The sequence below is a fragment of the Cajanus cajan genome, chromosome 4 (genome assembly GCF_000230855.2).
Source record: "Cajanus cajan strain Asha chromosome 4, NIPB_CcT2T_4, whole genome shotgun sequence".
Taxonomy (NCBI): domain Eukaryota; kingdom Viridiplantae; phylum Streptophyta; class Magnoliopsida; order Fabales; family Fabaceae; genus Cajanus; species Cajanus cajan.
The window spans coordinates 66408814-66434918 of record NC_138520.1 but is presented as its reverse complement, the minus strand read 5'-3'; the positions used below and the strand labels follow the sequence as shown (position 1 = coordinate 66434918).

Below are 26105 nucleotides of genomic sequence, written 5' to 3'. Positions count from 1 at the left end.
AAACTCTTATATACTCTTTCTTAAGTTACACCAACTAAATCCTAACTAAAGTTATCTTAGCAGCAACTCAACCCTCAAGGATCCCTTGATCCTTAGGGTTTTAAAACAACGTCAATTACAATAGAGATATTTTAAATATAAAATTTGTAATTTAGAATTCAGAATTTAAAATTTAAAATTTAAAATTCAAAATTTAAATTTTACAATTTAAAATTTAAAATTTAAAATTTAAAATCAAGCATATATTAAATTTGAATTCTTAATAAAATATGGTTATATATTTAAATTTATAAATCTATTAAGATAGTAAAATAAAATAGAGATATTTTAAATAGAAATTCTAAAATTTACAATTTAAAATCTAAAGTTTAAAATTTAAAATTTTAAATTTTAAATTTAAAGTTGAAAGTTTAAAATATAAAATTTAAAATCTGAAATTTAAAATCTAAACTTAAAATATTTATAAATTAAAATTTTAAAATATAAAATTTAAAATTTAAAATCTAAAGTTTAAAATTTTAAATTTTAAATTTAAAGTTTAAAGTTTGGAATGTAAAATTTAAAATCTAAAATCTAGAGTTTAAAATTTCAAAATTAAAATTTAAAATCTAAAATTTAAAATTTATATTTTAAATTTTAAAAGTTAAAATTTATAATTTGTAATTTATAATTTGTAATTTAGAATTTACAATTTACAATTTACAATTTAAAATTTAAAATTTAAAATTTAAAATTTAAAATTTAAAATTTAAAATTAGGAATATAATAAATTTCAAATCTTAATAAAATATAGTTATATATTTAAATTTATAAGTTTATTAAGATAGTAAATTTAAATGTGATTTTTCTATAATTTTAAAGGGAAAAAATGAATTCAGAAAATAGAGATATTTTAAATATAAAATTTAAAATTTAAAATTTAAAATTTAAAATCTCAATTTTAAAATTTTAAATTTTAAATTCAAAGTTGAAATTTTAAAATTTTAAATTTAATATCTACAATCTAAAATTTAAAATTTAAAATTTAAAATTTAAAATTTAAAATTTAAAATTTAAAATTAGGAATATATTAAACTTGAATTCTTAATAAAATATAGTTATATATTTAAATTTATAAATCTATTAAGATAGTAAATTTAAATGTGATTTTTTTATAATTTTAAAGGGAAAAAATGAATTCAGAAAATAGAGATATTTTAAATATAAATTTTAAAATTTACAATTTAAAATCTAAATTTTAAAATTTAAGATTTAAAATTTAAAGTTGAAATTTTAAGATTTAACATTTAAAATCTACAACCTAAAATTTAAAATGAAAATTTTAAAATTTAAAATCTAAAATCTAAAATTTAAAATTTAAAATTTAAAAATTATAATTTAAAATCTAAAATTAAAAAATCTATAATTTTAAATTTTAAATTTTAAATTTTAAAATTTAAAATCTAAAGTTTAAAATTTTAAATTGTAAATTTAAATTTTAAAGTTTAAAATGTAAAATTTAAAATCTAAAATCTAGAATCTAAAAATTAAAATTTATAATTTAAAATCTAAAATTTAAAATTTATATTTTAAATTTTAAAAGTTAAGAATTATAATTTGTAATTTAGAATTCAGAATTTAAAATTTAAAATTTAAAATTTAAAATCTAAAATTTATATTTTAAATTTTAAAAGTTAAAATTTATAATTTGTAATTTAGAATTGAGAATTTAAAATTTAAAATTTAAAATTCAAAATTTAAAATTTAAAATATAAAACTCAAATTTAAAATTTTAAATTTAAGATTAGGAATATATTAAATTTTAATTCTTAATAAAATATAGTTATATATTTAAATTTATAAGTTTATTAAGATAGTAAATTTAAATGTGATTTTTCTATAATTTTAAGGGGAAAAAATGAATTCAGAAAATAGAGATATTTTAAATATAAAATTTAAAATTTAAAATTTAAAATTTAAAATCTCAATTTTAAAATTTTAAATTTTAAATTCAAAGTTGAAATTTTAAAATTTTAAATTTAATATCTACAATCTAAAATTTAAAATTTAAAATTTAAAATTTAAAATTTAAAATTTAAAATTTAAAATTAGGAATATATTAAACTTGAATTCTTAATAAAATATAGTTATATATTTAAATTTATAAATCTATTAAGATAGTAAATTTAAATGTGATTTTTTTATAATTTTAAAGGGAAAAAATGAATTCAGAAAATAGAGATATTTTAAATCTAAACTTAAAATATTTATAAATTAAAATTTTAAAATATAAAATTTAAAATTTAAAATCTAAAGTTTAAAATTTTAAATTTTAAATTTAAAGTTTAAAGTTTGGAATGTAAAATTTAAAATCTAAAATCTAGAGTTTAAAATTTCAAAATTAAAATTTAAAATCTAAAATTTAAAATTTATATTTTAAATTTTAAAAGTTAAAATTTATAATTTGTAATTTATAATTTGTAATTTAGAATTTACAATTTACAATTTACAATTTAAAATTTAAAATTTAAAATTTAAAATTTAAAATTTAAAATTAGGAATATAATAAATTTCAAATCTTAATAAAATATACTTATATATTTAAATTTATAAGTCTATTAAGATAGTAAATTTAAATGCTATTTTTTTTAAAATTTTAAAGGGAAAAAATGAATTCAGAAAATAGAGATATTTTAAATATAAATTTCAAATGTAAAAATTTAAAATCTAAATTTAAAAAATTTAAATTTTAAATTTAAAGTTGAAATTTTAAAATTTAAAATTTAAAATCTACAATCTAAAATGCAAAATTTAAAATCTAAAATCTAAAATTTAAAATTTAAAAATTAAAATTTAAAATTTAAAATCTAAAGTTTAAATTTTAAAATTTTAAATTTAAAGTTTAATGTTTAAAATGTAAAATTTAAAATCTAAAATCTAGAATTTAAAATTTAAAATTTATATTTTAAATTTTAAAAGTTAAAATTCATAATTTGAATTTAGAATTTAGACTTTAGAATTTAAAATTCAAAATTCAAAATTCAAAATTTAAAGTTTAAAATTTAAAATTTAAAATTTAAAATTTAAAATTCAAATTTTAAAATTTAAAATTTAAAATTAGGAATATATTAAATTTGAATTCTTAATAAAATATGGTTATATATTTAAATTTATAAATCTATTAAGATAGTAAATTTAAATTTGATTTTTTTATAATTTTAAAGGGAAAAAATGAATTCACTCTCAACAATTACTCTCATTGACAACAAGGTTCAATTTAATTCATGGTTAGACTTCATATTTTGTTATTGGTTATCTATTTAAATTTTATTTTATTTGTGATTGGTTCATCGTTTAAAAGTATATTCTATTGGGTGGAGTTCTACAGTAATAGTAGATAAAACCCAACTTTGGAAAATGGTGAAAAAAGAATTGTTGTCTCAGAAATTAGAAAGGTAATATAGTAATATGGTTCTAAAATTAGTTTATATGTGATAATTTCATATATATAAAAATATAGTTGTATTACTACCTAATTTAAATAAATTCTAACTCATATTTTTTTCAATAATAGGACACTTGAAAATGCAAGATCGAGTAATATCTGTCATATTAATAACTTTCATGCAAAACAAGATATCTCCATTTTTTAGGTTGTGGTAATTTTTTTCGTAACCTATAAAAATTTACATCAAATATTAAATCTTTCATATTGATACTTGACATTATATTATTTGTTTATGCAGTTTTTTAAAGTTAAAGAAATTATGGATGATGTATTTTATAAGGAATTAAAATTTATTCTCGAAAGGTATGACATTATGTAATTTAATTATTATTTATTTAAAATGTTGTTTATTATTTATTGACATTTAATTTCGTTAATTTCGTTCATAATTTGCAGGGAAGCTATAAATCGTCCTGAAGCGAATTCATTATTTGATCTTCCTATTAAAAATAATTTATGATGGAAAAATTGCATTTGATTATTATATATATTATTTTATTCCATTATTGCAAATATAACTATGTAGAACATAAATTTTTATTTTATATGAACTGACCTTCTATCATGTTTTGATTATTATGCACTTAATCAATGAACAAAGATTGAATTTATCATATTATATTATGTAAAATTATTTATACAATTATATGTCAACAATGAATTCATTCAATCGGTGCGTTATTTTAAAGTTAGAGATAAAATTCAGATAGAGGCTCGGCCCCGCTAGTAAATATAAAAGAAATTGGATAAGTGAATTGCCTTTGCTCCTAACTTTCATGAATGAAGTAAGGCTCATGATATATACACCTCCTTTTTTTTATAACTACACCTCTTTTATTATTTTTTAAAAAAATTATAAAATATTATAGTTTTTTTTTTAATTTTTTAATTTTATACTTTTAACTTTCAATTTGTTACTTTTTTTTTCTTTCTCACAAACTTTTTTTTTTCTTTTAATTTTCACATACTACCAAAATAGGTGAGGTGAAAGAAAGGTAAGAGAGTGCATGTAAAAATTGAAAAAAGAGAGAAAATATGTGAAAAAAAAGTATTAAATTAAATGTTGTGGATATAAAATTAAAAAATACAAAAATACAAAATACAAAATAATTTTTTTAAAAAAAATTTAATTATTTTTTAAAAAGGAAGTGTACTTATAAAAAAAAGGAGGTGTATATATCATGAACCATGAAGTAATTTTCAGTTTGAGTTGGCCCAATTAAAATGGGTTATCCAAACAGCCCATGAAAGTTGATTCACTATGACATTTCTATCCTCGTGCTTAAATAGAATGACCATAGCAACAGTAAGAAAATGTTTGTAGAGGTCGAGGGCATTTTGGGGACTTTGAAACATTGCAGCAGATAAAAGAAGACTTTGAAGACAGAGTTTTTACATTTGACATCTTTCACACTTCACAGCATTGGCAGAGAAATACAACAGTTGCAGAGTGAAACGATGCCGTGCCTCAACCTCTCCACCAACGTTAACCTCGACGGCGTCGACACCTCCTCCATTCTCTCCGAAGCCACCTCAACGGTCGCCCAAATCATCGGCAAACCCGAGGCCGTACGTTAACGTTAACTGACGCTTTCGTGTTGTCTTTTTACACGTTTTTGAAATTTCTGTTTCTGGATTTTCACGCTTTGATTCTCTTTGCCCACTGCGATGTTTTTATTAAATTTGATTTTTTTTATGTAGTTATGTGCACTTGTTGAATATGTGGATGGAAATTAGTTAAGTGATTAGTTCGGGGGACTCTCCCCATTTTCTTTTGTAGTTTCTCGTGTCTAGGGTTCTTGGTGTTATTGTATTTGATTCTTCACTTATGTGGGTATAGTTGTGATAAAAAAATTGTTTTGAGACTTGGGTCGGAATGTGTGTTTGAGACTTCAACTTAACTTTTACTTTCACTTTCACAGTTTTTGTATTATTTAGTATGCCATGTTAATTTTCTGGGTGCCCAAGAATGAGGTGGAAATGGAAATGATTTTCTATATTATATGTTGATTCCCATATATATGTTATGCATTTTTCTCTGTTTTGACCTTGTGATAGCTTCGTGTAGTTTCTTTTGAATTGAATTGAATTGGTGGTTGTAATGTTGTATGTATGCATGCATGTAAAGAGCATGTGAATACAAGTTTAAAAGGGTTTTTATAGTTTTTTTTTAATAAAAATAGAGTTTTTTCGGTAGAGAAGTTTCTTTGATTTCAACTGAATTTCTAACTTTATATTCGAAGAGACTCAAAGTAGTAAATGTTTCGCGCATATTTAAAAATGGATAATAAAATATTGTGTAGTTTGTTTCTATACATGTGGCATATGTTTATTGCGTTTGATTCTGATGGGGCTGTAGTTTATAATTTGTCAAGTTAAGCTTCTCAATTCCGTGTTTAACTTTAACATGATTCGGTAACATCCAGGAAATACTCTTTTGGTTGAACTTTGTGTTAGCAATATAAGTTGTTATGTTTTGTGATTTCAATACTCTCGTTTAAAACCTCAAGCTTGTTGAGTGAATTTGTTGGAGGCTATTTGAGAGATTCTGCTACCATGGATGGAGTGGTTGTCAATAGATGCATAACATGAACTTTTTGTGGTTCAATTTAATATATTAAAATTAAGTTTAACATATCTGTTTTCTCCCACTCTATTCCTTTTGCTTTCTTTCGAGGTTTTCTACTTTTTATTTATATGGATTGTCCTTAAGCTTTTTGATTGTTTTCTTGTTGATTTTGCAGTATGTGATGATTGTATTGAAAGGATCAGTGCCTATATCTTTTGGTGGGAACGAGCAGCCTGCAGCTTATGGCGAATTGGTGTCCATCGGTGGTCTTAACCCTGATGTGAACAAGAAACTTAGTGCTGCCATTGCTTCAATTCTTGAAACCAAGTTGTCTGTGCAGAAGTCACGATTCTTCTTGAAATTTTATGACACTAAGGCAAGTATATAGACTTCAGAGTTCTCAAAAGAAGGGCCATTACCTTGCATCCTCTTATTCCATTTTTCCTTTTTGTTTAGGCCAATCAGAGTCAAGAATATGCACAATGTTTGCATGCTTTACACCAGCACTAGGTCATGTAAATGAATCCTCACTGTTCAAGACTATATAGTAGCCGCTATAAGCTGTACTTAATAATCCAACCAAATTTCTATTTGATGCTAACTACCAAAACTTTTCTATGCTCAATAAATAATTGGTCACATATTCTTTGCTGATACTGAATGTTGATAGTGCTTTCTTTGTTCTGCAGGGTTCTAACTTTGGATGGAATGGAACTACATTCTGAACTCCATGTTACTTTGGTAATGATGCCATGGATGTCAGATGAACTCGTTATTCTGCTTTATAACTTTTCTCTCTTTTGTTAATGTCCTTACATAAGTACTCTGAATTTCATATAACCCCCTTTGAGGACATTGTGCCATCGTAATTTGATTATGTTCAAGGACAACTGAGGATCGTATATGTTTATGATTCTCGACAAAAATTATCTGGTGATCTTGAAATGAGCTTCTTTTTAGTGGTCAATTATGCATTGTTAAGCTTGAGACCTTGGTGATACACTGATACGTGACAAATCCTTTAGTTAATTGTACGGTAAGTCTGTTTGAATAAATTTTTCAAAAGTACTTCTAGGAGAGAAAAATAGGAAGATTTTTTTTTTCTTCATAAGTTAAAATTAGCTTATGCATAAGTTAATTTGTAGAAGTTCTCATCTATTAGTTTCTTCAAAATCTTATTTTAAATTATGCATAAGTTAATTTTAGCTTATGAAAAAGTTTATTTTGATTTTTTTTTTCCTCTTAGAAGTGTCTCTGGGGAGACTTTCCTATACAATTCTGAAATCTTGTAGTCTTTGGAATAGATCAATGGCTGCTTTAAATCTTCTAACTAATTGACAAAAAATTATATTAATTAGGTTAATGAAACTGGTCTTTTTGGACTTTAAATAGCACAATTAGGTTAACATCTCCTTAAATCTAAGGAAATTACATTGTTTCAATTGTTGATAGTAAAAATAATTTGAGAATTTTGGTATTAGCAGAGGGGATTATGAGTTAACTGGCAACAAAATATAGTTTAAACCAAACACCTAATCGTGGTTTGATCATTTATACCAAAATGAAGTGAATAAGTTTCCAAAATCATTTGGGAAATTTGACAATGGATGATCGTCCAAAATTTGGAAATTTACAGCTATCCTTATTGATTATAGTATGTGTATGAAAAGAGGATGAATCAGAGGTTTTCTCAATGAAGATAAAATAAGCTCCTAGGAAATTCAATTACTCCTAGGAAGGATGTATTGGTCTTGGATATGTACCCCATATGAACCTTGCAACCTCCTCAAACGTATGTGTGCTCCTTCGGTTGCTAGAGTCTCTATGAGTGCCTTTGAGATGGTCACTCGGGCAGCTCCACAGAGTTCACATGGACAACCTTTATAGTTATGGATGGGTGCAAACATAACTTTCCACATATTAGTTAATGTAAAATAGACCATATAACATCTAAAGTGATGGTCACCTCGCCAATTGGATGGTGATTGGTGATGGAGTTTAAACTAAGGAGTTGTTTTTAGGGAAAAATGCTAAAAGAAGGCCCAACAAAATATTAAATATTAATTTAAGTTAAAGAGATTATTAAGCTTTTAATGGTTTTTAATAATCAATAAATATTATAATCAATGTGGATCATCTTTATTAACATTGGAACAATACCTTATGGAGCTTGTATGGTAGAAGGTGCAATTAACCTTTGTATTATATAGAACCTGGGGGGATTTTATTTTAGGGATAAAGTGATTCAACAAATCACAAAAAAAAGTGAGGTTAATTTAAGAGAGAATGAGAACTGTAGAAGGGCTATCATGATAAGAGGAGGAAAGAATTTGAGTTTAAAGGAAGATCAAATATTATGTTAAGTAACTCTAAAGGAAGATCAAATATTATGTAAAATAACTCATTAGACTGATGTTGAAAAATTAAAATATTAATCTATAATTGAAATCCAATAAAAAGTTAATTGGTTATTGTAATTATTATCCATAATTGTTAATGATTTAATGTAGTAAGCACATGATATCTCTAATTTTTTTTATCTTAAAATGATCATTAAATACTAAGAATAATGACTTTAGATTTTAAAGAGATTAAAATCAATGATGAAAAATATTTTTAAAGATCAAAATATAAATCTATTCATTTCATAACAACTAATTTAAAATAATGAAAAATAAAGAAAAAACTAAAATCAAAATTCATTAACTTTACGAACATTAAAAAATATCCAAGGCTTATTTATTTTATTTATAGAAGATTAATTATTATTAATTAAAGTAACCTCCAACTCTAAACTTGTAAAGTGTTTTTAGTTTATCTATTTCTACACGAATGAAAAACAGTTTATCCATTGCCCATACGATATGGAATACTTGCCTGTTCAATTATTGTACAACTAAACACAGGATTTAAAATTAGAAAAGAAAAAAAAAGTTTTGTGGCCACTAGTTAATTAAGGCAAGAAAAAATGGTCCAGTTAAGGAGGACCTGACAACATAACCGGTCCAGTTAATACATGCATAATGAACATGAACATGAGAGAGTGTATTGAGATAAATCATTAAAAAAAATATTATCCAACATTTATCCACGTATGAAAGTGTAATAATACCAACTTTCACCATATAGACGAGTTTTGAAACATAGTAACCTTATCTTTGATGAGCGATTTCATGGAAGAAAAGGATAATAAGGTAGTGTGTGAGATTATAAGCATAAGCAGAAGGTAGAGAGAAGTGAAGATACCCTGTCTCACCGTTTCAACTAACGTCAGCCTTGATGGCGTAGACACCTCTTCCGTACTCTCCCAACTCATCTCCGCCGTCGCCAAGATCATGGCCAGACCTCACTCTGTATCACTACTTTCCCCTCTCTTTTTCTTCTTAATGCTTCCATATAAGCATCTACATGCCTGAAGGATTCACAATTTATTCTAACTCATAAATTACTTCAATTCAATTACTAATCCCATCTATCACTCAATGAATGAATTAATGGAACGAAATATTTCATAATTTTTAAATATTTTATAAATTTGTGAAATTGATTTATGTAGTTTAAATTTAATATAAAATGTAAATTATTGAATAAATAAGTGATCCCTCTTTACCATCTTCATTTTAATTAATTTTCCACCATAGATTGAGTGTAGCAAATTAATTCATGAAATTTTCACCCTTTTATTGCACTAAGAGTTGCAGCGGAGCGACGCTTCTCACGGCAAAATCACAATCGGTGGAGGCAAGTTGCGTCGCACAACTCATGTCTGTTTTTGTGCCTTAGTTAGTGAGTGACTATGCAGAACCCTAATCCCAATACAGCGTTTGGGCTTTTTTTGTTTGTCTTTTTCTTAACTTTTAAGAACCTTTTCTTTATTTTAATATCTTTATATAAAATATATCAACTGTATATATTGATCATGAATAATCGATTTACGATTTGAATCTTGATTCAATTACCATACGTACAAGTGCTATCTGTTCATTATAGTGTAAAATTAGAATTTATCTCTTAAGTGGTAATATGTTTAAGGGGAAATCATTACCCTTTATAATGGCTTGACAGTGGCCGGTCTGTTCTTGATATTCTGTAATAAGCTTTTAGAAACAAACTCTTTGGCACTTTAGCCAAAAGAGAAGAGAAGAGACAACATGGTCAAATGTTCATTTTTCATTTATTATAAAGAGCAATTCTCCATCAACATTTTTCATATGTTACTCTTTTTTTTTAGCCTCTTAACTGCTGAGTTACAGTATGTGATGGCTGCACTGGAAGGGTCAATCCCCACATGTTTTGGTGGGACTGAGGAGCCAGCTGCCTTTGGTGAACTGGTGTCCATGGGTGCTCTCAACCCGGAATTAAACAACAAACTCACTGCTGAAATTGCTTCCATTCTTGAAACCAACTTGTCAGTGCCCAAGTCACGCTTCTTCTTAAAATTCTATGACATTCAGGCAACTTCTCTATATTCTTTTCATTTTAATGAAATTACCTTTGTTACCTTTTTCTCTTTTTCAGATGTTACTCAACACTTCTCTTTTATTTCGTTTCCTTGTAGGGCTATAATTGCGGATTGAACGGCTCTATCATGGTGATCCAGCCCAAATAATAAAGGAAAACAAAACCTCTTCTTGTTACTTTAATATTGTCATTGTTCATATCTACGAATAATATAATTTGTTATATTTGTGTGCTATAAGAAGCGTTTGGGCATGCATGGGTTGGTTGAACATGACACAAAGAAGTGCTTCTTTAAATAGAGAAATCAGAATCGTCCACCAATTTGACACAAATGAGTATTTTATAGTAACGATTCTATAATAGAAATTTGGAAAAGGGAAGGGAAGCCAAATTAGAATAGGCAAAAAGAAGCAAGTCTATATTATTCTATTATTTCTTTGACGAAAATCAGAAACCCGTCAAAAGTCAAAACCTTTTCGTTTCTCTGACTTTTTTTTTTGAAAACATGGCATCTCCCACCGTCACCCAGACCCCACCGGTTCTCCCGGTCTCAAACCCGCAATTCCAAACCACAACAACAACAACAACCAAATCCGAAGCAAAACCCGAACCCGAACCAGCGTTCCGCGCGGTCCTAAGCTACGTGACGGGGTCCCTCCGGCAGAGCCTCTCGCAGCGGCGGCCGTGGGCGGAGCTGGGGGACCGCAGCGCGCTCTCGAAGCCGCTGTCGTTCTCGGAGGCGAGCCTCCGCATGCGGCACAACGTGTCGTACTTCCGCGTGAACTACTACGTGGTGGTTTCGGTGATCCTGGCCGTGTCGCTCCTGACGAGTCCCACATCGCTCTTCCTCCTAGCGGCGCTGCTGGCCTCCTGGCTATTTCTATACCTGCTCCGCCCCGCCGACCAGCCGCTCCGCCTCTTCGGCCGCACCTTCTCCGACTTCGAGACGCTCTCGCTCCTCGGCGCCGCCACCTTCGTGCTGCTCTTCCTCACCTCGCTCGGCTCCCTCCTCGTCACCGCCTTCACGCTCTCCGTGGCGCTCGTCGCCGCGCACGCCGCCTTCAGGGTCCCCGAGGATCTCTTCCTCGACGAGCGCCAGGGGGAGCAGTCCGCCGGCTTCTTCTCCATCCTCCGCGCCGCCGTCGCCGCGCCCCCCGCCGCGTCGCCCGTCCCCGGCCGCGGCTGATCCCACTGTACACCACATGACGTCGTGACTTCGGTCTCTCCTCTGCGTCCATCCACGGTTCATCCACAGTCGCTGATTCCTTCATGCATTGCTTTAACTTGAATCAATATTAGGAACTTTTTACGCATTTTTATTTTATTTTATGGTTTTTACGTTTTTCATGTCCACACTAAACTTTATAATTATTTTTAGTTTTATAATTAAAAATATTCCATCTTTTTAAATATTTATATGTATATATATTTTCTCTGTCATTTGTTACTATAAAGAATAAAATGTAAAATTTATAAAGTTAGGGACCGGAGTAAACAAAAACAACTATGTATAGAAATTATAATAAGATATTAGCTAAAAATTTATTTTGATTCCTTATAATAATTATTTGTTTCAATTTAGTCTCATTTTTATTTTTGGTTTCAATTTGGTCTTTAATAAATTAATTGGTTGCAATGTTAGACTTCCGTCTAAAATATTTAAACGGAGTTAACTGTTGGCTACGTGGATGACACGTAGATGCATAGGTGAATGTCACGTAGATGCCAAATCTCTTGAAAATACCTGGAATCAGAATGACCCATTCTGAAACCAGAACGAGCCGTTCTGGTTTCAGAACGGGCCGTTCTGGATTCGAAACGGCCCGTTCCATAACGCCAACTTGTGAAAACAATAGAATATTCTATATTAATTTTATTAAAAAATATAATAATTTTGGAAAATATTTTTTTATGGTAAAAATTTTAAAATTACTTATTTTTATAAAATACAATTGTCTTATAAATAGAGTGATAACCTTTCCTTTTTCTCTTTCTGTCTGAAAAAATATTTAAGTGTCACTTTATAATTTTTTGTAACTTATTTAAAATTAGATGAATAAAATGATAAAAATTAATAGGATAAACATAATAAAATTATTAATTTATTTTCTTTTAGTGTCCTCTAAATTTTTACACTCATTTAAAACAAAAATATTTTATATGTTAATTTGAATTAATTTAATGAAGTATCATATGATTTTTAATTTTTTTAAAAATTTTATAAATTTGATCTATACATGAAAAGCTTTTTAATTTAACAATTAAATTTTTAAAAATTTGATATAGAACATTAATTATTAAGTAGAATAAATCTATCAAGACATACTCTTAAAATAAGTAAATTTTTTCTTCATTAAAAATGAAGATAATTTTATCACAAAATAAAAAATAATTAAACAATAAAATAAAATATAAAAAAATATTAATGTATTTATTATATTAGATATAACAACATAATTAAAATATAATTAATAATATATTTTATAAAATTATTAATATTTTATATATAAAAAAGAGAATGAAAAAAATTTTAGTGGGGGCAAGTGCCCCCACTATGATTAACTTAGATCCTTCCCTGCATGTGGTTGTGTGATGAAATGTTAGTACTGTGTATCCTCTTCCTTTACTTCAGGTTCTACCTCTTCAAGAACAGGTTGTTGTTGTTGGGGTACATCGTTAATGACTTCAAGGAAAAATACCATGTCATTTCATCCTTTACTCTATAGTATCAATTTGGTAGTAAGTGGTTTACTCCAGTTTAACTAACAATGAAATAAAATCTGCTACCATTGTCTTTAGTGATACACTGCATTATCCTTAATGATACACTGTATAGCCCAACTGTTTAGTATTTGAAGTTATCAATTTTCATTGACAATATTACCAAATTCAGTGTTTGAAATGTTTTGTACCTTAGGTCTTTTTCCTTCTACAATTCACAACCGTGAACTATAATCATTGACCGTTTTTGTTTAGCAGTTTGGAACCAGAACAGCCCGTTCTGAAACCAGAACGGCCCGTTCTAGTTGCACTTTTAGTGTGTTAATTTTGCACCTGGAACGGGCCGTTCCGGATGCAAAATTAACACACCAAAAGTGTACCTAGAACGGCCCGATCTGGTTTCAGAACGGGCCGTTATGGTTCCAGGTGTTTTCCAAAAATTTGGCATCCACGTGGCATCCACCTATGAATCTACGTGGCATCCACGTGACCAACAGTTAACTCCGTTTAAATAATTTAGACGGAAGTCTGACATTGCAACCAATTAATTTATTAGGGACCAAATTGAGACCAAAAATAAAAATGGGACTAAATTGAAACAAACAATTATTATAAGGGACTAAAATACTATTTTAGCCTAAGATATTTTTAATTATAAAAATTAATAGGTAAAGAAATGTAATTGCTATTTTTTTTTCTTCATATGTTACTTTGGCAGTTTTATTAAAGATACAATTAGAATTAAAATCTTATTTTAATAATATGTATTTACATTTAATACAAATTTTATTAATATATATTATAAGATAAAAATTCTAATTTTGATTGAATAATAATAATATTAATCTCATTAAAAAAAAGTATTCTTAAATTTTATCTATTACTATTCTACAATAATTTATCTACTAGTATGTAATTTTATCTATGAAGGAATGTCTTTGTTTTATTATTCTCTCGCAAAAATATTAAAATATGTTAGTCTACAATATAAACGACTATGATATAACTATTTAAGGTCCGAATCAAGAACAAAATGATGAATAAAATGGTACGACGGGCTAGTTCAGTAATAACATATTGTCTCATGATATTGGTTTGATAATTATAATTATTTTTTAAATTAAAAACATTTTTATCATTTACAATTATATTGTATGTAATTTATAATATTTTTTATTTTTATTGTGTAGTATATTTTTGCAAGAATGTTAATAATTTCATTTTTAAGACATTTGTTTTGGCTTATCTTTATCTATTTCTATTTTCATGTTTGTTAGGAGCACTACAATAAATGAGCTAAACAGTGGAGGTTATTTTTACGTTTAGTGGAGGTTTTTACCCTCCGCAAAATAAATCGAAGAGGTTTATAAAAATTTCCGCGGTTACATTCGCCGCAAGTAATTAGCGGCATTTTTTAGAAACCTCTGGTATTGTGAGTGTTTAGCGAAGGTTTTTTTAAAGGCAATTTTAAACCTACACTAATAGTAGAGGGTTTTTAAAGGAGGTTTTAAAGTCATGCTAACTGCAGAGGTTTTTTAAAGGAGGTTCTATGCTAACTGCAGAGGTTTTTTAAAGGAGGTTTTAAAACTATGCTAACTGCAGAGATTTTTTTAAAGAAGATTTTAAAGCTATGCTAATTGCAGAGATTTTTTTACTGGAGGCTTTGAAGTAGAATAACAGTAAAGATTATTTAGTAGAGGTTTTAAAGTAAATTAACTATTACAATCATTAATCAATATATTTTTGTGGAGTTTCTAATCCTCCCTATTTTCCTGTGTATATTTTATACTCATTTTAATTGCATAATCTACATGTATTACAATTTCCCATTTTCACTTTTGATATTTATAAGAAACTTAATGAAAAAAAATACACATAAAATGGATGAAGAAATTCCATTACTAATAACCAAAAGCACAACATATAGTTCAAAGATTTATAATTCAAACTTCTATTATAAATCCAAGTACAACATAAAATCCATAACATTGTCAAATTAGCCTCATACTAAACTTTAAATCCAAATTACATTATATGCAAACTAAGGGTTGCTAGCACCAGATGATCCTCTTGCATCCAAAGGTGTATTAGGAACACTTGAAGCATCGTTTGACTGAAATAAGAAAAAAAAAACACTTGGTCAACAAAAATATATATCACAAATATTATATGATAACGACAATTCCAAACAGCAATTAAAAAAGCACAAAGCAGTACATCAAGAAAATAGTAACTCAAGTAAAAACAGTAACTGCAAAATACAACTATTGGGGCAACAGTACGAAATGCAACAGCAGTAGAAGAACTGGGCACCCAACTCAGCAGTACAACAAGGGCCCCACAAGCTTTTCCAATTTGCACAGCAGCAAGGCCCACACCTCCAGCAGCACCCAAAACCAGCAACACCTGCAACACAATTCCACAACACAAAGAGAAGAGACAGTACAATAAACAAGAAGAGAATCAAATTCAAAGCACATATACACAGCTAACCTGACGTCAACTGTGCCCTGTGTACAAGCCCCACGTGAGAAGTGCCAAACGCCACAGCAAGTGCCCTAGCAGAAACCAGATCACAACCTTGGGGCACTCGAAACCTTCAAAGGCAACAACTTCATTAAGAATTTTCTAGATAGCATCGTCAAAAGGTAGAGGAAGTAGAAACTCACAAATGGGACTGATCAACGACGATGAACTCGGCGAAGGTAGCTAGGCCGGCGAAGGCGCAAACGGGGTCGCCGACTCAAAAGTCAGAAACTTTTGGGCCAACAGCGTCGACGATGCTGGAAATGTCGGAGCCGGGAATGAATGGCACTCAAACTTCGTTTAGGGTTTCTAATTTCACAAAAGAGAATTATGATGAGATGTGTGTTGCGCGCGGGTTTAAGAGAGAAAAATGTAGGTTTTCTAATTTCATAAAATAGAATTATGATGAGAGGTGTGTTGCGCGGGTTTAAGAGAGAAAAATGAGATTTAAGCGAAAAAAATATTATTTAATTAAAAGAGGTTAAAAATCTCCGTAAATTAATTAAAAAAATTACAGTATTTTCACCTTATTTAATTATTTAAGGAGGTTTTTAAAACTTCTGCAAAATAACCTCTATTATTTAACATTTTTTTTTGTAGTGGAGGTTATATAATAATATTTTTGAGTATCTATTATTTTTGAAAAAGTGATATTTCTATGAGTAGAGTTTTATTCCCATGGTGAAGGAGTGAGTAAGTGATATTTTCATGAAAGTATGAGAAGTTATTTTCTATAACATAGAGGTGGTAAATGGATGGATTAGATAATTTTTAATTTGAATAATAATAGACTAGATAAAAATAAATTATTAATTTATTTAAACGTATTAGAAAAATTATTTAAAAATCCAATCTATCCTATGTATTTAAGATTAAAAAAATCTTTCAATCCATCTATTAATTAACAATTTTTTAATGAATGGATATGCAATCCATCCATGAAAATATGTTTTAAAAGTTAAATTTTTTTTTTGTAAAAGTTCAAAAAAAGAATTATGTCAAAATTATCTTTTAAAATCAGAATTCAATACTCTTTATTTAATCCAATGAATTTTGAAAAATAATTTATGAATCAATATTCATCTGTAAAATTAAATGATGGATTGGATCCAATCCATCATTATTATATTCATATAATGGATGGATTAGATAGATGATGGATAAATGAATTGTTTTGTCACCCTTATAGAAAAGAAGATGAGGAGGATGATATGAATATGTTAATAGCTAAAATTGAAAAGGCATAATGTATGATGGATTTGGGAGGAGAATCTGAACAAAACATGTATGTTGGTTCTTAGTTGAGTACATTCAACCAAGGATTGATACAAGAAACCTTAAGAAAAAGTGATAACTTATTTGCATGGATAGTTGTAGATGTGCCCAACATTAACCCAAACTATCATTGCCATATGTTGGCTCTTTGTATAAATAGGCTAAACCGGTTGCATAAAGGAAAAGAAAAATGGGTGAAGATAGACAAAAGTCTCTGGAGGTGGAGGTACAAAAGTTGTTGAGTTCTGGTTCATACGAGAAGTGGATTATACCACATGGTTGGTTAATTTGATCATGGTTATAAAATCAAATGAAAAATAGAAGACGTGCATAAATTATACAAATCTCAATAAAGCATGTTTGAAAGACGTTTATTATTTACCGAAGATAGATCGTTTAGTTGATGATGTTGCTAAGAGCACCTCCAACGGAGGGTGCTTGAAGGGTTTCTTATTGTTAAGCACCGTTCCTTATAACAAACCCCCGTTGGACTTGTCCTACATGGCAACTGGATTTCTTAAATTTTTTTGTGAATTGCTTGTACAAGCAACAACCCTTAGCACTGACAAAAACAATTTCATTGGTTGAAATTTATCTACGTGGACCACATTTATGAAAAAGAAAAACAGAAAAAACCATTTTCACGTCCTTCATGTCCTGTTCGTTCGTCCGGGAGGTTTGGCAACGCCGGCCCGTGTCGCCAGTGGCCGTTCGAGCGTCACCGACCAAACCCCTCCGCCCCCCGTGCGCGGCAAAAGCCACCGCCCCCGTGCTCGACCCCTCCGCCCCGCGCGCCAGAAGCCACCGCCCCCCTTGCGCGACCGCCAGAAGCCACCGCCAACAGTGCACGACCCCTCGACTCCCCGTGTGCGGCAGAAGCCACCGCCCCCGTGCGCCACCCCTCTGCCCCGCGGGCCAGAAGCCACCGCCCCCATGCGCCACCCCTCTGCCCCGCGCGCCAGAAGCCATCGACCCTATGCGCGACCTCCAGAACCCCACCGCCCCCCGTGCGCGACCGCCAGCAGCCACCGCCCCCCATGCGCGACCGCCAGCAGCCACCGTCCCCCATGCGCGACCCCGTGAAGAAAGAGTGAAGGGAGAGTGAGTGACGGGAGAGTGTAGAGAGTGAGTGACGGGAGAGTGAGGGAGGGAGAGTGCAGAGAATGAAAAGAGAGTGAGAGACTTTCATAAACGAAAATAAGAAAAAAGAGACGTTGGAGAGACGTTGAAAGCCGTTGGAGAGACATTAAAGAGCCGTTGGACATTTATGTATAAATTGATGTCCAATTTTCAATTCATTTCCACTCTATTTTTCACATTCAGTAGTTCATTTGCACTCTATTTTTCACATTGTGTAGTTCATTTGCAGTCTATTGTTCGGTTAATTTGCATTTCATTATCCAAGTTTACAATTTATTTCAAAAAATTACTATTCATGTTTATTATTTACGTTTACTATTGGCATCCAAAAAAAATTATTTTTTTTTGTTCATTTGTAATTTTTTTTATATTCTACCACATGGATCCCAATCAATTTAATTTTCAAAGTTATTTTAATTTTTTACAAAACCAACCACCACCTCCAATCCCTTCCGATGAAAATTCTCAAAATCCTCAATTTTTTACATACCCACCACCACCACCACATTCAACCAATGATAATTCTCCAAATCCCCATTTTTTTATGTATCCACCACCACCACCACATTCAACCAATAAATCCCCATTTTTTTATGTATCCACCACCACCACCACATTCAACCAATAATAATTTTCCAAATCCCCATTTTTTTATGTATCCACCACCGATACGAACCAATCCCAATATAATTTTTAGGCCTTCAAATTTTTTCGAAACAGATTCACCAATTGGTTCCGTATCCGAGTCTCAAGTAGAGCTAGAGAACATCACACTTGATGTTGGAAGGCAACAAGGAGAAGAAATATCTACTCAAAAAAAATCACGTGTAAGTTTTTCTGTTGAAGAGGATAATTTACTTATTCAATCATGGCTCAACATTTCGAAGGATCCAATTGTTGGAGTTGATCAAACTGGAAATAGTTTCTGGATTAGAATCAAGGAGAATTACAACAACAATCGCAATCAATTTCCAGTAAGAAATCCAGGTCAGTTAAAAAGTCGTTGGTTTCGAATCAATAAAGCTGTTCAATTATTTGTCGGATGTTATAAACAAGCTCGTGATAAAAAAAAAGTGGCAACTCAGAAAAAGACATCATGGCAAATGCATATAAAATTTACTCGCAAGATGTAGGTGAAAAATTCAATTTTGAGCATGCATGGCTATTATTAAGAGATGAGCCAAAATGGAAATCGGAATCAATGGAGAGCTCTTCCAAACGATCAAAGATTTCAAAATCTGGGCAATACTCAACGTCCTCTAACACAGATGCAACCAATGATTGTGAAGAATATGACCCAACAACACCAATGTCTCGTCCAATAGGTCAAAAAGCAGCGAAGATAAAAAGTAAAGGAAAGGTTGGCGAAACATCTTCCAACAAAGAGGAGTTGGAGAACATGACAAAAGCAATGTTAGAAAGAAGTGTTGCAGTAAAGAAATTGGCTGAAGCGAAGGAAGCAGCTAACTTTAGTGCAATGTATGAAATTCTCATGAAGGACACATCTGGAATGACTGAGAAACAGCTCAAAGATCATGAATTGGCTTGTAATTTTATTAGGCGCAAATTAGGAGATTAAATATTATTGTAATTTTAATTTATGCAAATTAGACTAGTTATATATTATTATAATTTTTGGTATTTTTTTATTATGTAATTTCTTTTTATTATTAAAATTTTTTATATTTTTTTTATAATGTAATTTTTTTATTATTGAAAATTTTTAATTATGAAATTTGTTTTAATTATTAGTTATTCATATTTATTTATTATTCATAATAATTAATTTTATAAAAATTTATCATAAAATATAATGTGAGGTGTCAAAAAGTGTAATATAAGTTGTAAAAAAGTTGAGGTGCTTATAAGCAACTCTCATTGGAGCAAAAGTTGTAAAAATATAGTATGAGTTGCTTATGAGTGATGTGGCACAGTGAGACCCATTTAAAGTGGTTGGGAGTTGCTTATAAGCAACTCCCATTGTAGATGCTCTAACTAGGCACCAAATTTTTAGTTTCTTAGATACTTATTGAAGATATAATCAAATAATGATGTATTTATGAGGTGAAGTGAAGACAACATCTATAACCAAATCGATCAACTATTGTTATAAGGTGATACTTTTTTAGTTTAAAAAAGTCAGAGTTACGTATCATAGATTAATGAATAAGATATTTAAAAATCAAATTGATAAAAATATTGATATACATGTAGATTATAGATTACATAGTGATTAAATTAATTAGGAAGTGTTGAAGAGCATGTAAAAGATTTATAAGAAGTGTTTAATGAGATTTGAGATTAAACTCAGAAAAATGTACTTTTGATGACTAAGGGAAGAAATTCTTGGGCTTCATGCTCTTGGGAAATACAAGCAAATCCCGATAAGTGTTGAATAATAATGAAAATGAGAATTTCGAAAATTCTTAAGTATAAGTATAACAATTAGTGAAAAGATATACATTTCTATCACGATTCATTCCACGGTTGGTTGAGAGAGTCAAATCAATAATAAAGTTGCTTTAAAAAAAAGGACTTTCAATGATCTAAAGGTGTGATGTAACTTTTTAAGCATTAAAACAAACTTTAGCCTCACCACCAATTTTGAGTAACCCAAACCCAACTAAGGAATTCATTGTATACTTGTCGTCATCAGATGAGGCAATCAGTGCAGCTGTCATACGAGAAGAGGATGGGAATCAATTGCCTATTTGTTTTGTTAGCCGAACATTGCATGATGTCGAGACCAATTTGATTGCATGTTAAACTATCCACCGTATAATTTAATACCAATTTGCATGTTTGATAATGTTTGTTTTCTCGTGATGGACTATGAACATTATCCACTACAAGCAATTTTTTACAGTGAGATAGATGAAAATGAAACAATTAAGGATAGAGAATTTTCCAAGTGCACAGTTAAACTCTGCTAAGAATTACATTCAAAGCTTGGTTTGGCCTATATAGAGAAGATACTAGTTGTTCTTAGTACTACATAGTTTATGTTATGGATGGATGCGATGGATTTATATTTCTTAAATAGACCTTGTTTTTATATTCTTAAATTCTGAAATTTGTTGCTGGCAGTTGCTATATCATGTTTATATTTGTCACATGCAATTGATATATATAATGTATTCCTTTATTTTCAAAATTTTGACCACGTTATACTATATGTACCTTTGGCTCGTAATTTTGTATAATGTTACATTTGTTTTCTTTATTTCTTTTTTTCTTCCTCTAAAACTAATAGAAGTTACTATACACTAGTGGATTCTTTTTTAAAATTGATTATATTTTTACCTTTTATTTACACCATTATTTTTACTTGTTTTGGCTGGTTTAAAAAAAATGATTTTGTAAGTCTTAACTTTTAAAATTGTTTATCAGATAATCAATTTTAAAAGTCTATATTTTTTAAATTGAATTTGAAACAACCTATTTCAAAAGTTAGACTTTAAAAATTAATTGTGTCGTAAGTAATTTTAAAGTTAGCTTTTTAAAATTTATTGTATAATCAATTTTAAAAACTGAACTTTTAAAATGGATTTTAAAAGTAACAACTATTTAATAGTATATTTGTTTTGGGAGCACTACAAAACAAAACGAATAAATCAAACAATACCAAATATTTATATACAAATTTCATCAATTAATGAGTTTTCAATATATTAAAATGTCACATTTTAAAATCAGTTTAAAGTTAATTGATTTTTAAATAACTTTTAAAATCAGTTAATTTTAATCAATTGTTAAAATGATTATTATTTAAAGTAAATTACATTCCTCTCTCTTGAGAGATACAAATATCACATTACATACCTTCTATTCTTATGTTAAAAATTACGATCCTTCCTCAAGACAGATTCAAATATATAACACTTTACGTTTCTTTTTATATAAAAAAAATTCTTTTAAAGTTCTGTTAACGTTTGTTAAAAAAAATTTATTACCAAAGTACTCTTTACATGGACATTCTTCAAAAATGTAAATATTACACCATTCTTCCTTCTTATAAACATTTTCCTTTTTAAAAAAGTAAACATGCTACACTTTAACAATATATCTCTTAATTTACATATTTAATTATTATTTTAAAAATTTATTATAAATTTTGCTAAAATTAACTATATATATCTTAAAAAATATTTTTTCATCATTATCTTTACAAAATATTTTTAAAGATATATGTCAAAATAAATAAATAAATAAATAAATAAATATATATATATATATATATATATATATATAAAAGTATAATAAAATCAAATTCAAGTGTTAAAATATTATTTAATCAATATAGTTAACAATATATTTTTATAAAAATTTAAATAAAATAATATTTTCATTATATAGTATTATATATATGTGTGTGTTAAATTAATATATTATTTAATTGATATTACTAATAAAATATTTAAATAATATAAATAATGTAATGTTAAAATACGTGTATTAAATATATAATTTTTAAATAAATATGTTTATATTAAAAACCTATTATTAAATAAAATATAACTATTATAAAAATTAATATATATATATATATATATATATATATATATGTGTGTGTGTGTGTGTGTGTGTGTGTTAATTCATATTATATATATTTACCTATATATAAAAATATAATATATAATTTAATTTTTATTTTTATTTAATTTATTATTTTAATAAACTAATTTAAATTTAATTACATATTTTACAATTTTTTAATTCAATAAGTGAATGGAAATGAACTTAAAAATATTTGGAAATATATTTTAATTAAAATTATATTTTTTATGAACAATTAAATTAAAAATATTTTTTAAAATCTTATAATGATAATTCTTTAATAATGTTAAATTAATATATTAAAAGAGTGATATATAATTGTTGAAATATTAATGGATAAAAATGTAATTTATTTTATATTTTAACATATATAAGATGAATAGTATAATACTAGCATGTCTCGGAAGAGAAAAATATAATTTATATTAATAACATTAAGTTAAATGACTAAATTATATATTTTAATATAAAAAGGGTCTTATTTATGAGAAAATGATATCATATTCACAATTTTTGAAACGTTTTTATTCTTTATTTATTATGATAATTACACAATTCTTTGTTTTTTTTCTTCAATGAATGATAACTCAATAATTTTATTTAATTAATTTAAATAAAAATTATTATTTTAAAAAAAATATAATATAATATAATCTCTTTATAACCTCCACATCCCACGATATTAATAAAACATGATGTCTCTCTTTTTCACTGATAATATTACTGAAAGTTTGATATATTTAGATATAAGTATTTTTCCCCTCCTTATCTTTACTTGGCTGCTACTAATGTTCTAAAGTTGATACTGATGGGTTCAAGACATACATAGAGTTAGAAGTTAAAGCTATTTTCAGATAAAAAATATCCATCAATTAAAGGTTAGACACACAAAACAGAATAAATTCATAGTTAATTAGTTCTATCAAATTGCTAAGTTGTGTACCCATTGCCCTTTGCCCAACGGGAGAGTTGACATAATTGTACGACCTCATTGGATGCATGGCAAGAAAGAAGTAGATAGTTTCGAGGTTGTACCATCCATGCAAATCTCATGAACAATGCTGAATAGACACACATCACTGCAGCACCAACACATTAATTTGAAAAAGAAAAATATAAAAACATTAGCCACATTATACAATATATATGCTATACATTGCTAGGACATTCCAAGTTCCCTTGAAAACAGATTCTATTTTTCAACCTGCTGTCATGTTGCCGGAGATCATTTCGGCAGGTTTATTCATGTCCATCAAACCCTGAAATCAAACACATGACAATTTAGTCATCATGGGAGATGAGATCCTTTTAAGTGGTCACAATAACATGTTATGTATCACAAACTTTAAATTAAATTGATCCATATACGTAAAATAATTTCTCGTGGTAACTTTCTTTAAAGACTTATTTTTAATTTATATATGTGTATATATACTTTTTTTAGTTTATATAAAAACTTATTTTATTTTTATTTTACTAGACAATTTTTATAGAGAAATTTATTCTAATATGTGAAGGAGTGTAACCTACAGCAGCAACAAACCCCCAATTGGCAACGGGTCCCCAAAAATGTGATGTTTTTGGGCCAACTGGACTGTTAAAAAAATGCTCGGAAATTCGTGTTGAACCATAGGAGAATAGGGTTCACCATTTGCCATCAATCAACCAATTGCTCATTACAACCATTATGGGCTTTAACTTTGAGGGCCCATGTTCATAGCTTTCTTGGAAGTAAGGGACTTGCACCTACCACTATCTATGCCAGTTAGGCATGGCAACGGGGCGGGGCGGGGGGGCGGGGCGGGGGGCGGGTTTTACGTTCCCCGCCCCCGCCCCCGCAAATTTAAACCGCCCCCGCCACCCGCCCCCCGATACCCGTCGGGGATAAAATCTGGGCCCCATCCCCACCCCCGGCGGGGTTCGGGTTTCCCCGCCCCGCCCCCGCTCCCGCTCCTATTTTTTTTTCTTTTTTCTTTTAAATAAATATTAACAATTTAAAAAAAACAAAAAGAAAAGTAAAATACTATAAATTTTTACATATAAATATTTATAATTTTGATTTATATATATGTAAAAATATTTTTTTAATTATATTATTAAGCGGGGCGGGGGCGGGGGGCGGGGGCGGGGGCGGGGTGGGTATTAACATCCCCGCCCCCGCCCCCGCCCCCGATTTTATCAATCGGGGAAAACCCGAACCCGAACCCGAACCCGATAAACACGGGTTTTCCCCATCCAAATCGGGGCGGGTCGGGCGGGTATCCACGGGGGCGGGTTAGATTGCCATGCCTAATGCCAGTACTCACTTTGAAATTATTAATTTTTTTAATTATATATAAAATGATTTTTTCTAATTAACTTTTATTACTCATATGCCAATTATTTAGCTTTTATAAGAATATATATTATAAAATTATTTTTTAATTTTTTATTTAAGATTTTAATTTTAACAAATATTTATGAATATTTTTAGATATACCTGAATATATATAAAATTTATAAAATAGATATCCAAACTAAATTAGGGCTAGTGATTGATAGCTACTATCCACATTTGTCTCACCCCATTGTCATATTTATCATATTTAAAAATTATTACTTTAAAATTTATATTAAAAGATAATTAGGCAAATTTCACAATTCTCTTAGAGAGAGAAATTATTATATAGTTTAAAATCATAAAGTATTCATAATTCTAACCAATATTTGCATGGCATGTATTTAACTGTTTTAATTTATTGTGAAAAAATTAATAATATTTTATTATATATTATATAGAGATTAATTAATAATTAGGGATCCAAAACTCATAATAAATTTTCAGGGACCTTTTTCCTTTATGAACGATTTTTTTAATATATTTTTTTCATTTTTATGAAAGAGCTTGTTCTCAGCTAATTTTTTATTTATTGAAATTATAATTATAACAATTCACTAGGTTCCTGCACTAGTTCAATAATTAATAATTAGTGATAGAAATGCATATTTAACTATCAAAAATTACCATGCAAGCAATATCTGTTATATATATATATATAATGTAAGTGTGCGTCCCTTACTTCTAAGAAGTCTATGGTTATGGGCTTCAGTGAGATAAATTGCCCTTGACCAATATCACGTTTGATATCTTGAAGTTGTCTTTAAACGAATTATGCACTTAATAAATTCATAAATTTGGCTCATTCGCACTTATAATATATATATATATATATATATATATATATATATATATTATTTAAGTGAGAATAATAAAAAAAATCATTGAAAAGTGTGAGACTCGCTTTTTTTTTTTTCCTCCTCTTCCCCTGTACTCATTTTTTTTCATTTTCCATTCTCTTATTCACTCATTCTCCCTCAAACTCTTCCTAC

General features: G+C 28.6%; 4 protein-coding genes and 1 long non-coding RNA gene across 11 annotated transcripts; 3 read left to right on the top strand and 2 right to left on the bottom strand.

Annotated features, from left to right (window-relative positions):
- The first annotated feature begins 4867 nt into the window (after positions 1-4867).
- Positions 4868-7023, top strand: LOC109802349 (uncharacterized). 3 transcript variants are annotated; one of them, XM_020363684.3, is made up of 4 exons: positions 4868-5056; positions 6232-6432; positions 6513-6566; positions 6746-7023. In XM_020363684.3, the coding sequence occupies exons 1-3, from the start codon at positions 4946-4948 to the stop codon at positions 6564-6566; spliced, it is 366 nt and encodes a 121-aa protein (XP_020219273.1). In that variant the 5' UTR covers positions 4868-4945; the 3' UTR covers positions 6746-7023. The 3 variants fall into 3 exon arrangements, with proteins under 3 accessions (XP_020219273.1, XP_029128112.1, XP_020219274.1); XM_029272279.2 differs by having other exon boundaries at positions 6513-6571; XM_020363685.3 differs by lacking the exon at positions 6513-6566 and having other exon boundaries at positions 4869-5056.
- A 1822-nt stretch (positions 7024-8845) lies between these two features.
- On the top strand, positions 8846-11998 carry LOC109802604 (PRA1 family protein B2). 4 transcript variants are annotated; one of them, XM_083072851.1, is made up of 4 exons: positions 8846-9409; positions 9750-9842; positions 10310-10464; positions 10615-11998. In XM_083072851.1, exon 4 carries the CDS (start codon positions 11023-11025, stop codon positions 11701-11703), a length of 681 nt encoding a protein of 226 aa, XP_082928977.1. In that variant the 5' UTR covers positions 8846-9409; positions 9750-9842; positions 10310-10464; positions 10615-11022; the 3' UTR covers positions 11704-11998. The 4 variants fall into 4 exon arrangements, with proteins under 4 accessions (XP_082928977.1, XP_082928975.1, XP_082928976.1 ...); XM_083072849.1 differs by having other exon boundaries at positions 10288-10464; XM_083072850.1 differs by lacking the exon at positions 9750-9842.
- Positions 11999-15162: 3164 nt separating this feature from the next.
- Positions 15163-16181, bottom strand: LOC109802958 (uncharacterized). The gene is made up of 3 exons (XR_002240126.3): positions 15908-16181; positions 15491-15835; positions 15163-15351 (listed from the first exon to the last, which is right to left on the bottom strand). It is a non-coding gene; the product is annotated as an uncharacterized LOC109802958 (long non-coding RNA).
- Positions 16182-17956: 1775 nt separating this feature from the next.
- LOC145957099 (uncharacterized) lies at positions 17957-20162 on the top strand. 2 transcript variants are annotated; one of them, XM_083073316.1, is made up of 2 exons: positions 17957-19166; positions 19307-20162. In XM_083073316.1, the coding sequence occupies exons 1-2, from the start codon at positions 18635-18637 to the stop codon at positions 19756-19758; spliced, it is 984 nt and encodes a 327-aa protein (XP_082929442.1). In that variant the 5' UTR covers positions 17957-18634; the 3' UTR covers positions 19759-20162. The 2 variants fall into 2 exon arrangements, with proteins under 2 accessions (XP_082929442.1, XP_082929443.1); XM_083073317.1 differs by having other exon boundaries at positions 17959-19166; positions 19313-20162.
- Positions 20163-23666: 3504 nt separating this feature from the next.
- LOC109802605 (mitochondrial pyruvate carrier 1-like) lies at positions 23667-24422 on the bottom strand. Its single transcript, XM_083073737.1, has 4 exons — positions 24385-24422; positions 24267-24330; positions 23941-23995; positions 23667-23815 (listed from the first exon to the last, which is right to left on the bottom strand). Exons 1-4 carry the CDS (start codon positions 24420-24422, stop codon positions 23667-23669), a joined length of 306 nt encoding a protein of 101 aa, XP_082929863.1.
- Between the last annotated feature and the right edge of the window lie 1683 nt (positions 24423-26105).